The following is a 14,411-nucleotide window of genomic DNA, read 5'->3' on the forward strand; positions in this document are numbered from 1 at the left end:
TATATGTATATATATATATATATATATATATACATATATATATATATATACATATATATATATATATATATATATACATATATATATATATATATGTATATATATATGTATATATATATATATATATACATATATATATACATATATATATATATATATATATATATATACATGTATATATATATGTATATATATATATATATATATACATATATATATACATATATATATATATATATATATATGTATATATATATATATATACATATATATATATATACACATATATACATGCTGTTAAATGTAGCTTTGATGTGGCAAGCTACTTTTGTAGTGTAGCGTGCTACAATTCTCTGAGGATAGCTTAGCTCCATTTAATTGAGAGTAACTTGTAGCTTAGCTTACTACATTGTCCAGGTAGCTTGCCCATCACTGTCTATTTGGCCTAGCTCACATGTCAATAGTTTGAATACTGCAAACTTCAATACAGTAACACCTCATTTGTTCTGCAGACGTCCAGCGGGTGTCAGCGGGGAGTCACGAAGAGGAGTGGCACACCAGTGTGGGACAGAAGGAGCTACAGGCCCCCTCCCACATTAAAGAGGAGCAGCTTCATGATGAAGATGAAGCTCAGTCCTTACAGCTTCATCACAGTCAAAGTGAGGAGAACAGAGGGGCGGAGCTTGTAAGTCAACACATCACAGAAGCTGATGGAGAGCATTGTGAAGATATGACGTCAGAACCAGACAGCATCTTTGCTCCACTGTCAGACATGGACCACATGATGTCACACTCTTCTGATCACAGTGACCACATCCAAAAACCTTTGGAGAGTCAAAATGACTCGAAAGGTGATACGAGACATCACACTAACAACAAACACTTTGACTGCTCTCAATGTGGGAAATCATTTAGACAGAAGGGTAATTTTACAAGACACATGAGAATACATACTGGAGAGAAACCTTTTAATTGCTCTGTTTGTAAGAAGAGTTTCTCCACAAAGCAACACATGACCGCACACATGAGAACACACACTGTAGAGAAACCTTTTACTTGCTCTGTTTGTAAGAAGAGTTTCTCCACAAAGCTTAACATGACCATACACATGAGAACACACACTGGAGAGACACCTTTTTCTTGCTCTGTTTGTAAGAAGGGTTTCTCCAGAAAGCAAGTCATGACCACACACATGAGAACACACACTGGTGAGAAACCTTTTACTTGCTCTGTTTGTGGTAAAAGATTCCACACTAAGACAGACATGACCACACACATGAGAATACACACTGGAGAGAAACCTTTTATTTGCTCTGTATGTAAGAAGCGTTTCTCCAGAAAGCAAGTCATGACCACACACATGAGAACACACACTGGTGAGAAACCTTTTATTTGCTCTGTTTGTGCTAAAAGATTCTACACTAAGAAAGACATGACCACACACATGAGAATACACACTGGTGAGAAACCTTTTATTTGCTCTGTTTGTGCTAAAAGATTCAGCACTAAGAAAGACATGACCACACACATGAGAATTTACACTGTTGAGAAACCTTTTACTTGCTCTGTTTGTAAGAAGGGTTTCTTCATAAAGCAAAGCATGACCAGACACATGAGAACACACACTGGAGAGAAACCTTTTCATTGCTCTGTTTGTAAGAAGAGTTTCTCCAGAAAGCAAAGCATGACCAGACACATGAGAACACACACCGGAGAGAAACCTTTTGTTGCTCCGCGTGTGATAAAATGTTCAGGTTTAGTTATCAGGTCAGTAGACACAAGTGTGTAACAGTCATGGAAGCTGCAGGGATTTAAAAACACTTAAAGGCCTACTGAAATGATATTTTCTTATTTAAACGGGGATAGCAGATCCATTCTATGTGTCATACTTGATCATTTCGCGATATTGCCATATTTTTGCTGAAAGGATTTAGTAGAGAACATCGACGATAAAGTTCGCAACTTTTGGTCGCTGATAAAAAAAGCCTTGCCTGTACCGGAAGTAGCGTGACGTCGCAGGTTGAAGGGCTCCTCACAATTCCCCATTGTTTACACCAGCAGCGAGAGCGATTCGGACCGAGAAAGCGATGATTACTCCATTAATTTGAGCGAGGATGAAAGATTTGTGGATGAGGTACGTGAGAGTGAAGGACTAGAATGCAGTGCAGGATGTATCTCTTTTCGCTCTGACCGTAACTTAGGTACAAGCTGGCTCATTGGATTCCACACTTTCTCCTTTTTCTATTGTGGATCACGGATTTGTATTTTAAACCACCTGGGATACTATATCCTCTTGAAAATGAGAGTCGAGCACGCGAAATGGACATTCACAGTGACTTTTATCTCCACGACAATACGTGGGCAAAGCACTTTAGCTACGGAGCTAACGTGATAGCATCGTGCTTAAATGCAGATAGAAACAAAATAAATAAGCCCACGCGCATACGTCATCATACATAGACGTTTTCAACCGGAAGTGTGGTGGGAAATTTAAAATGTCACTTTATAAGTTAACCCGGCCGTATTGGCATGTGTTGCAATGTTAAGATTTCATCATTGATATATAAACTATCAGACTGCGTGGTCGCTAGTAGTGGCTTTCAGTAGGCCTTTAAACTGTGATTGTGCTAAATGTAGTTTAAAAACACAGCATGTTTAATATGAATGTATATTTGATGTTGTATGTAGTGCTTCTCATCTTATATGTTGTCCTGTACTTACTTTTTAAGTTGTGTGCATGTATTGAATATTATATACACTACCGTTCAAAAGTTTGGGGTCACATGTAAATGTGGTTATTTTTGAAGGAAAAGCACTGTACTTTTCAAAGAAGATAACTTTAAACTAGTCTTAACTTTAAAGAAATACACTCTATACATTGCTAATGTGGTAAATGACTATTCTAGCTGCAAATGTCTGCTTTTTGGTGCAATATCTACATAGGTGTATAGAGGCCCATTTCCAGCAACTATCACTCCAGTGTTCTAATGGTACAATGTGTTTGCTCGTTGGCTCAGAAGGCTAATTGATGATTAGAAAACCCTTGTGCAATCATGTTCACACATCTGAAAACACTTTAGCTCGTTACAGAAGCTACAAAACTGACCTTCCTTTGAGCAGATTGACTTTCTGGAGCATCACATTTGTGGGGTCAATTAAACGCTCAAAATGGCCAGAAAAAGAGAACATTCATCTGAAACTCGACAGTCTATTCTTGTTCTTAGAAATGAAGGCTATTACACAAAATTGTTTGGGTGACCCCAAACTTTTGAACGGTAGTGTATGTAGCTACTGTTAAGTTCCACTCTTCTACTCCAAAAAGGACCCAGGGACAACTCCCGATTTCCAATTGATCAACTTTTTATTTTCCAACTTGAAGCATTGTTGGTTTAATTTCAGTTGATCTTCCAAATCATCAGTAGGTTGTAAAGCACAAAAACAGAGATGTTAACAATGTGATTACACAGCTATTTTCAAACAATGTTTTCGGATGTAATGCAGTAATTTAACTTGAAGCCAGCAGTTTAAACAAACAAATGAGGATAGTTCAGTAAGCTAATTAACAAGCTTGCAGGTTCAAGTTAAGCATATCACACAAACATTTCGATGGTCATCAAATGAAGCTTTTTCACCGACCATTGGTGTGTTTGGAGAAACTTGTTGAGTGGAACTTGCGGTTGTGGCTGCTTGCTGTTCTTCCTTCCATGTAGTTTGTTTGGTGAATGAGTCTGACTGACCTCCTTCCTTTTCACCTGCCTTCTATTAGTCATTTGGCGGCCATTTTACCTCGGCATTCTGGGAATTGTAGTTTTCACTGATTTTGACCATGTAGGGCATGGATTACTGCCACTTCTGAGTTTTTAACTCCACAGCTACTATTTTATTGTATTTTGTCATTGTTGAAGAGAGGACATCTTATTATTTTCATTTGGGTTTTTTCACACATTTTTTCCATTGCATTTTATTGACGTTATTTACATATGAATGAATAAAATGGTTAACAAAATGTGGACTCTGGTAGATTAGCAGCATTGTTACATCATGGATGTTAACTACTGCAAAACATCAACAAAGAAGAAAAATGCTGAAGTTAGCAACACATCACTGAACTTTAGAGCCATCGTGAGTGGAGTTGCTTGTTTTTATTGCTGCATTTCTACTTATTTCACCTCACATCTTCACTTTTAATACTAAAGTCTTCTTCACATATATTGTTGTAGGCTTCTAACATTTATGTTTCTGATGTGTGTGTAGTCTGTGGAAAGGGTTGTTGTCCCTTGTGGATCCAATTGTTCACTTGCACAGGTACATCTTCATCATCATCATCATCATCATCATCATCAGGCATTAATGGTCCACTACTGGACGAAATGTTAGCATTAATGTTTTAATATAAGTGTGACCTCATTATTCCTTGATAATAAGACTAAAAATACAGATTTAAGTTCTGTATTAGAGTGCCTCTTGTAGTACTCCAACTCGCCACACTGAGAAGTGGGGGCGATCATGAGCTAGCAGATGCATGTTGCTATCATGTTTTATCAGCGAGGAAGACAGCATTTGTGTTTACTTTTTGTCAGATCCAAGTTTGAATGCTCTGCTGAATAAATGAATCACTATGGCTGCCAATATGGAGGATTATATATATATTTAACATCAAATACTTCTCTTAGCAGGTAGAAAAATGACACCACACGCTCAAAAAAAATGACTCATTGGATGAACTCAATTAAAATGAGGACAGGACTTCCATCCAACAAATATATGTTGCCCCAACTCAAAATTAGTACATTCTCACAATACAACAAAAATGTGTTAATCCAACTAATTTTTAGCAAATAAAGCCAAACTGAAATTATTGTAATAACTAAACAAAATTGATTTTCAGACTCATTTTTAACAAATACAGCTAAAATGAAATTATTTTGGTTACTAAGTGAAATGTATTTATATGTGCCCAACTCAAAATTGATTGTAAATTAAGCAAGCTAAAAATCACCCTAGATCCCATAAAAACACATCAGACAAAACCTGGTTGGTATTTTTAATGTAGAATAATCCTTAATTCAACAATCTTGAATATAACACCACAAGAAGTCAAAGTTACTTGTAAACACAAACCAAAATGTTGCATTTGAGTGAAAACAAAACATCAAGAAGTCAATTTTACATAAAGATGTCAGATTTGTGTACCAACACAGATCAAGAACGTAGTTTTATATTAACAAAGATGTCAAATGTACTTGATACAAAGCATAGAGAACTCAGTCTTAGTTATAAAACACCAAGAAACAGTTTTACCTTTTCTTAAATAACTCGAGGCAAACTTTACGAGAAATGGTTCACCAAAATAGTTTAAAGTGGTGTACAATGAACACTCAGGAAACTGCAAAAACACATTTGAGTCCTGCGCAAGTGTGCTAATGTAGCCATTAGCCTTAATGTACTAGAGTTCCATCCATCCATTTTCTACCGCTTGTCCCTTTTGGGGTTGCTGGAGCCTATCTCAGCTGCATTCAGTAAAGAAAAGAAAAGAAGGCAAATACAAAATTCCCATGCATCAAATTGGCAAGAAACAAAAATAAATAAGAAAAAGTTAACATTCACAGACCAGGAATGTGATATTAATGGGATGTTAGGAGCAAATAGCCTTTGAATGTAAGCAAGTAAAAACAAAACATGAGACAGTACTAGCTATTCCAAAAATATATATACAAATCCAAAATCAATCCATTTCTCCTGAGTTGAGTGCTGAAACGGAGGAGAGAAGTGTGGAGGGTAGTCACACTCAGAGATCAAATGGGGAGGTAAAGTTCATCCAGTCTAAACCCTAAAGTCATCTCTGTCCACTCCCCAGGACTGCATTTCATATGTTGATTGTGTACTTCAGCAGTTCAGTAAACAGCCTCTTCTTCCCTGGAACTTAGTCCATTCTGAGTCCAATTCTCAAGTTGAAAATGTTGTAGGTCATATTGTCTTAAATGGGTGAAAATGAAGGCAAAAACAATACAAGCCAAAATAAAGATCCCATGATGAACTTTGTCAACAAGTGTTCACCTCTCATGCAAGCAACTTGATTTCCAGCTGCTGTATCTTTGTGTTCAGCTTGTGCCCATCCAGGTTCATTAGGATCTTCTGGAACAACTCAAATGTTGTCTGCAAAGTTTAGATCAAGGGCATAAATGAGGCCAAACATCATTATGACCCCCATGATGACGGTGTCCACGTTGCTCAGGACTTTAAAGCCTACGATAACAACTCCCACATCCTCTGGCTGCCTATCGCCATCTCCACGGATGATGTACTGTATATCCCATGACTGTGAGGGCAATGTCCCTTTCTGCATCCTCAGTGGCGGAGGCCTGAACAACAACACAAAAACAGAACACTTGTGTTAGGTATAATGCTGAACACCACTAGCAGAAAATTAATTGTTTTGTGGCATGCATATGTAATGTGTTATATACCAATTTGCTTTTTTTTTTTAAGTCCCCATTGCTTGTCACATCAATCATTTCTGTATCATGAGTATGTAAATGTATCACGTGATTGGAAAGTTAACCATATATATACACTAGCGTTCAAAAGTTTGGGGTCACATGTAAATGTCCTTATTTTTGAAGGAAAAGCACTGTACTTTTCAATGAAGATAACTTTAAACTAGTCTTAACTTTACAGAAATACACTCTATACATTGCTAATGTGGTAAATGACTATTCTAGCTGCAAATGTCTGCTTTTTGGTGCAATATCTACATAGGTGTATAGAGGCCCATTTCCAGCAACTATCACTCCAGTGTTCTAATGGTACAATGTGTTTGCTCATTGGCTCAGAAGGCTAATTGATGATTAGAAAACCCTTGTGCAATCATGTTCACACATCTGAAAACACTTTAGCTCGTTACAGAAGCTACAAAACTGACCTTCCTTTGAGCAGATTGACTTTCTGGAGCATCACATTTGTGGGCTCAATTAAATGCTCAAAATGGCCAGAAAAAGAGAACTTTCATCTGAAACTCGACAGTCTATTCTTGTTCTTAGAAATGAAGGCTCAAACACAAAATTGTAAGTCTTTGCATGTGCACACATGACACTTGAATGTAGCTACTTCTGCTGTTTACCATGAACTTTGTATGTATGATTTAGTAGCTTACTAAAACTGCATGGGCAATGTGTATATGGACATGGATAGCGATAACTGCCCCTTAAATACCCATGAGTCTGCCTAAAATGCTGCAACAACAAATACCTGCTCGCTAGTTCCAAACTGCATTCTTTACACTGCCACATTCATAATCCTGAAATAGAGAATAAAGAGAATTAGCATGTATCACATGAAAAGGATGACAATGATATTAAACACATAATTTATATTACTTACAATCACGAGGCTGCCACAAGGAGTTTGGTAACATTTAACATTAGGAGGCTGCCACATCAAGCTTGAAACAAATGATCAATCTGCAAAAGATATTAAGTTGTGAGTGCAAGTACCAGAATGCAGACAAGTTGAAATTGAATAAAAGCTCTGACCAATAAAACAAGATAACATTTGAACATTTAGAACAGACTACCAATTATTTGACAAACAATAAAGTTTTAATAATTAAGTTAAAGACATGAAATTATTTTAAATTCTGCCATTTTATTAAAATATCAAAACACACAGGAACAATATTAACCTTCCTGCATGTATTCACTGACCATCTTGGTCAGTGAATCACTTACCATGAATTGATGAACGTGGACCCCGACTTAAACAAGTAGAAAAACTTATTGGGGTGTTACCATTTAGTGGTCAATTGTACGGAATATGTACTGTACTGTGCAATCTACTAATACAAGTTTCAATCAATCAATCTGTAAACTAGAATCTACATTTACTGCTTAATCGGAGGCTTTACTGAAGGAGAGAGGGTGTAAGAGGCAGAGACTGGCGGAGATGATGGAGTTCAACAAAACAGGGCAAGCACAACACTAACCAGATCTGGTGCCTGAACTTCAAGCAGATCTGTGTGCATTAATGTGCGTGTCCGCTCCTGTCCATCAAGACTCCGTGCACCTTCGACCATCCTCAACCACCGACTGCGGTCTCCCTCCGCATCACTGCGAGCACAGCCGGTCTGCTGGAGTGCCGAGACAAACAAATTCCTGCGATGATAAAATAGATTCACTCGCGATAGAGCAAGATAATTCTCTGAATGAGGTATAAAACACTACATAATCCTTATAAACACAGACTCAAACCCCTATACAATATCCTACCCTAATACCCTACTGTGCAATATTACCCTTCGAGTGCAATACATCCGACACTGATTGTTATTTTTGACTCCGGTACTCTTGTCTTGTTCTGTATATTGTACAGTATTTTGTATTTCTATCGTGTTTTGTATATTGTACAGGATTGCTTATTATTTTTATTGAATAGTAGTCTGTTTATTTTAATTGTTAGTTTTTTCTTTATTACCTCTTGTGTAATGTCATTTATTTTTACCCCGTATTTGTTCCCACTACCGCACCTTAAATTGGAGTCCTTAATCTCGTTATATGCAAATATAATGAGAATAAAGTCCATTCTATTCTACACACAGGCAGTTTCCAGACGGCCGCAGCTGACACGCAGCGCAGTGGAAGCACACACATTGAATAAAGTCAAACTACACGGGCAGACATTTATCACGTCAATAATCTTCCTGCTCCTCACGTTCATCCCGGCCTGACTTATGTCATATAATAACTGTTCATGTGTGGACTATTAAGCTAGTGGCCATGGTGGAAGTTACCAAGCTAGCATGCAAAGTCAGACATTAAAAGTCAAGTTTGCCCCCACAAACAATACACGAAATGTGGTATATAGCATGAATACACTAGCGGTACAGTCTAAAGTAATATAAAAAAAAAAAAGAATACTTACCAAAGACCGATCTCCACCTTCCTTCTCGGTTCCTGCTGATGTGGTCCACTCCCGCCAGAAGACGTTATGCTAATGAGTTATGCCCGCCAAGAAGATATGCGCATGCGCAAAGGGCGGCTCCAAGTTCTGAACTCATTTATTTTGCGTTGATCAACATCAAATCAATCCCATTGGATCAATTATGAGAAATGTTATGTTTCACTGATTAAATATATATGTGTATATTTTAAAACTAAATATTTTTGAATAAATTCAACAATACTTAAAGGCCTACTGAAATGATTTTTTTAAATTTAAACGGGGATAGCAGATCCATTCTATGTGTCATACTTGATCATTTCGCAATATTGCCATATTTTTGCTGAAAGGATTTAGTAGAGAACATCGACGATAAAGTTTTGGTCGCTGATAAAAAAAGCCTTGCCTGTACCGGAAGTAGCGTGACGTCGCAGGTTGAAAGGCTCCTCACATTTTCCCATTGTTTACACCAGCAGCGAGAGCGATTCGGACCAAGAAAGCAAAGATTTCCTCATTAATTTGAGCGAGGATGAAATATTTGTGGATGAGGAACGTGAGAGTGAAGGACTAGAGTGCAGTGCAGGACGTATCTTTTTTCGCTCTGACTGTAACTTAGGTACAAGCTGGCTCATTGGATTCCACACTCTCTCCTTTTTCTATTGTGGATCACAGATTTGTATTTTAAACCACCTCGGATACTATATCCTCTTGAAAATGAGAGTCGAGAACGCAAAATGGACATTCACAGTTACTTTTATCTCCACGACAATACATCAGTCAAGCACTTTAGCTACGGAGCTAACGTGATAGCATCGGGCTTAACTGCAGATAGAAACAGAAGAAATAAACCCCTGACTGGAAGGATAGACAGAAAATCAACAATACTATTAAACCATGGACATGTAACTACACGGTTAATAATTTCCAGCCTGGCGAAGCTTAACAATGCTGTTGCTAACGACGCCATTGAGGCTAACTTAGTTACGGGACCTCACAGAGCTCTGCTAAAAACATTAGCTATCCACCTACGCCAGCCAGCCCTCATCTGCTCATCAACACCCGTGCTCACCTGCGTTCCAGCAATCCACGGAGCGACGAAGGACTTCACCCGATCATCGATGCGGTCGGCGGCTAGCATCGGATAGCGCGTCTGCTATCCATCTCAAAGTCCTCCTGGTTGTGTTGCTGCAGCCGGCCGCTAATACACCGATCCCACCTACAACTTTCTTCTTTGCAGTCTTCATTGTTCATTAAACAAATTGCAAAAGATTCACCAACACAGATGTCCAGAATACTGTGGAATTTTAAAATGAAAACAGAGCTGTTTGTATTGGATACAATGTGTCCCAATACTTCCGCTTCAACCATTGACGTCACGCGCATACGTCATCATACATAGACGTTTTCAAGCGGAAGTTTCGCGGGAAATTGAAAGGCCTACTGAAAGCCACTACTAGCGACCACGCAGTCTGATAGTTTATATATCAATGATGAAATCTTAACATTGCAACACATTCCAATACGGCCGGGTTAACTTATAAATTGACATTTAAAATTTCCCGGGAAATATCAGGCTGAAACGTCGCGGTATGATGACGTATGCGCGTGACGAAGTCAGTTTAACGGAAGTTATGGTACCCCGTAGAATCCTATACAAAAAGCTCTGTTTTAATTTCATAATTCCACAGTATTCTGGACATCTGTGTTGGTGAATCTTTTGCAATTTGTTTAATGAACAATGAAGACTGCAAAGAAGAAAGTTGTAGGTGGGATCGGTGTATTAGCAGCGGACTACATCAACACAACCAGGAGGACTTTGTTGGAGAGCAGACGCGCTAGCCGCCGACCTCACCTTGATTTCCTACGTCTCCGGGCCGCCGAACGCATCGGGTGGAGTCCTTCGTCCTTCTGTCGATCGCTGGAACGCAGGTGAGCACGGGTGTTGATGAGCAGATGAGGGCTGGCTGGCGTAGGTGGAGAGCTAATGTTTTTAGCATAGCTCTGTGAGGTCCGGTTGCTAAGTTGCTAAGTTAGCTTCAATGGCGTCGTTAGCACAGCATTGTTAAGCTTCGCCAGGCTGGAAAGCATTAACCGTGTAGTTACATGTCCACGGTTTAATAGTATTGTTGATTTTCTATCTATCCTTCCAGTCAGGGGTATATTTATTTTGTTTCTATATGCAGTTAAAGCATGATGCTATCACGTTAGCTCGTAGCTAAAGCATTTCGTTGATGTATTGTCGTGGAGATAAAAGTCACTGTGAATGTCCATTTCGCGTGCTCGACTCTCATTTTCAAGAGGATATAGTATCCGAGGTGGTTTAAAATACAAATCTGTGATCCACAATAGAAAAAGGAGAGAGTGTGGAATCCAATGAGCCAGCTTGTACCTAAGTTACGGTCAGAGCGAAAAAAAATATGTATTTCACTGCATTCTAGTCCGTCACTCTAACGTTCCTCGTCCACAAATCTTTCATCCTGGCTCAAATTAATGGGGTAATCGTCGCTTTCTCTGTCCGAATCTCTCTAGCTGCGTTGAAAACAATAGGAACATATGAGGGAGTGAACAACTGACAACGTCACGCTACTTCCGGTAGGGGCAAGGTTTTTTTTTTATCAGAGACCAAAAGTTGCGAACTTTATTGACGTTGTTCTATACTAAATCCTTTCAGCAAAAATATGGCAATATCACAAAATGATCAAGTATGACACATAGAATGGATCTGCTATCCCCGTTTAAGTAAAACAAATCATTTCAGTAGGCCTTTAAAATGTCACTTTATAAGTTAACCCGGCCGTATTGGCATGTGTTGCAATGTTAAGATGTCATCATTGATATATAAACTATCAGACTGCGTGGTCGCTAGTAGTGGCTTTCAGTAGGCCTTTAAATGTGTCACATCTAAGAAGGGCTTGAATCATTTTTTGAGTGTAACTGAGCTACTGTGTTGAACAATTTCCCTTGTGGATCATTAAAGTTTGTCTAAGTCTAAGTCTAAGTATGGTATATAATGTCATGTAATATGACTTCAACATTATTTATGTTAATATTATACTAAACCACTTCTACTTTTGACTATTTATTGTATTTTGTATTGAACAATTAAACATACATAAACAATGTATAGACACATTAAGGTACTTTCAATACAATATGAGTCAATGTTTATCAATATTTTACTCCGCAATATAAAACACATCACATTAAATACAATCCTCCTACAAACAAAACCTTTTAAAGAAAGTCAAAGTAAACATGAGAAACCATAAGAATAAGATTAAAATAAAAATATATATTAATGAATAATAAACTTGTGCTTGAACTCATTATTTAAAACCACTTAAATAATTCCAATAAATATAATAATTTAAGTGTTTTCTATTTTGTACAATCTTCCAAGATTAAATTAATAAAATAAAATCATTAACACAATGTGAGAATTTGGATTTCACTTCAAGAAAGAGACTTTTGTGTATGAGAGCAAATGTTTCACACTTTTTAAAAATGATAGAAATTCACGACACGATCGATCAACGCATGCGCGAAGACTACGTCACTATATCATGAAGACTACGTCACTATATCATGAAGACTACGTCACTATATCATGAAGACTACGTCACTATATCATGAAGACTACGTCACTATATCATGAAGACTACGTCACTATATCATGAAGACTACGTCACTATATCATGAAGACTACGTCACTATATCATGAAGACTACGTCACTATATCATGAAGACTACGTCACTATATCATGAAGACTACGTCACTATATCATGAAGACTACGTCACTATATCATGAAGACTACGTCACTATATCATGAAGACTACGTCACTATATCATGAAGACTACGTCACTATATCATGAAGACTACGTCACTATATCATGGAATAAGTGTTTTATATTTGTCGATATCCATAATTATTGATATTTTTTTATGACCTATCAAAAATAAGTACCGGGAGAAAAATATATTAAATGTAAACATTCTTGTTTAAAATGTAACTTTGTTTTGGTTATAATCCTCTCAGCTATCAAGGCAGGAAGGAAATAAATGTCATCACAATTATGGAAAACAATCAATGTAAACAAAATTTTTTAAATTACATTGAACACTTAACAAGGGATGTATGTTGTTAGGATTTTATTCATACCAATATCGATATTGCTTATTGATACCAGTATTCAGCGGTACTATTACCTGCTCCCAGTGCCACCCACACTGGTTTAAATGTAACTCAGATATTGGGTTTCACTATGTAAAGCGCTTTGAGTCACTAGAGAAAAAGCGCTATATAAATATAATTCACTTCACTTCACTTCCTGGACTTTTTTTTAACGACAGAGCTCCTGCGACATCACGCTCTGTGATATTTGAATGTTTTGTATAACAATATATGATCTAGGAGTAAAAGGGAAGAAGAATAAGAACATGTGGAAGGGTAGATTTAAAAGAATCAGGCAGTAATATCGCTACAATTTCTACCACTTTCACTCTTGTCATTGCAATGAATGTCGCACGGGGGCGCCACTGAACACCATCATTAAAGGTTTGTTATATAATTTACATTTATTTCAAAACATTTGATATCACATTGTTATTGAAATAAATATTAGAGCAAAGAAAAGCATGGTAACAGTGACAGCAGGCAACATCTTATATACGACCTCTTCATCAGTGACGTCATTCCCAGCTTCCGGCGTAAACGGAAAGCAGCAGAACAGAGCAGTCCTGTCTTGTAACGTCAAGTGTGCTAACTGTCGTGAAAGCACATCGACGGAGAAAGACGCTAATAAGTCAGTCTTATTATTTCTTATCCAGTTTGAAATATTTACGTCGTATAAAATACATATTTTATTCTTTATTCAAGGATAAAATGGTCTCGATGCGCTAGAAGCACTTTGCTGCTTCCCGTGCTCGTTTATTGTTAGTTAGCTTAGCTCGCTAGTTAGCTTAGCTTGTTAGCTGCTAACAGAAGTTATCAACACATCGCTAAGTAGAGATCAAGTGTGAGAGTAAAGTGTTGTGATTGTGTGAAAATGTCTACATTACACATGTTGAGAGCGTTGGTGGATCAGCGACTAACTGCTGCCGTTGAAGAAATATTTGTACTGTTAGAAAGAACGATAGCACAATACGAGGCGGAACTTTCTAGAACAAAAGAGGAGAACTATCAACTACTGGACGCTGTTTTCAAGAAACATCAAGTTGTGTTACACAGAACAGGTTTGTTGACTTCTTACTCTCACATCTTTACTAACTTTATATTTGACTAATAACAAGAAAATGCCATTTGGAATATATCATATAATCACAATGACCAGTGGTGCAACAAGTCAGAGCTGGGCCGGGGGCGGGCCCCATGACGGGGCCCCCTCAACCCAAATAATAAAGCTAATTCTAACATCATTTGACAACACACACATGCCTCTCTGGGTTTACTACCAACAATCTTTAACCAGGTTTTA

At 37.6% G+C, this 14,411-nt stretch overlaps 2 protein-coding genes across 6 annotated transcripts in view; one reads left to right on the forward strand and one right to left on the reverse strand.

Moving 5' to 3' along the window:
* Positions 1-6,603, forward strand: part of LOC133636327 (zinc finger protein 37-like) — a 497,781-nt gene extending 491,178 nt beyond the window's left edge. For both annotated transcript variants that reach the window (XM_062030237.1, XM_062030238.1), the window contains one exon: positions 513-6,603. In XM_062030237.1, coding sequence (XP_061886221.1) covers positions 513-1,789 — 1,277 coding nt within the window. In that variant the 3' untranslated portion in view covers positions 1,790-6,603. The remainder of the gene's footprint in view (positions 1-512) is intronic.
* Positions 1-14,411, reverse strand: part of LOC133636328 (gastrula zinc finger protein XlCGF57.1-like) — a 346,899-nt gene that overhangs the window by 274,883 nt on the left and 57,605 nt on the right. The gene's annotated exons all lie outside the window — the stretch shown is intronic.

The sequence above is a fragment of the Entelurus aequoreus genome, linkage group LG20 (genome assembly GCF_033978785.1).
Source record: "Entelurus aequoreus isolate RoL-2023_Sb linkage group LG20, RoL_Eaeq_v1.1, whole genome shotgun sequence".
Taxonomy (NCBI): Eukaryota; Metazoa; Chordata; class Actinopteri; order Syngnathiformes; family Syngnathidae; genus Entelurus; species Entelurus aequoreus.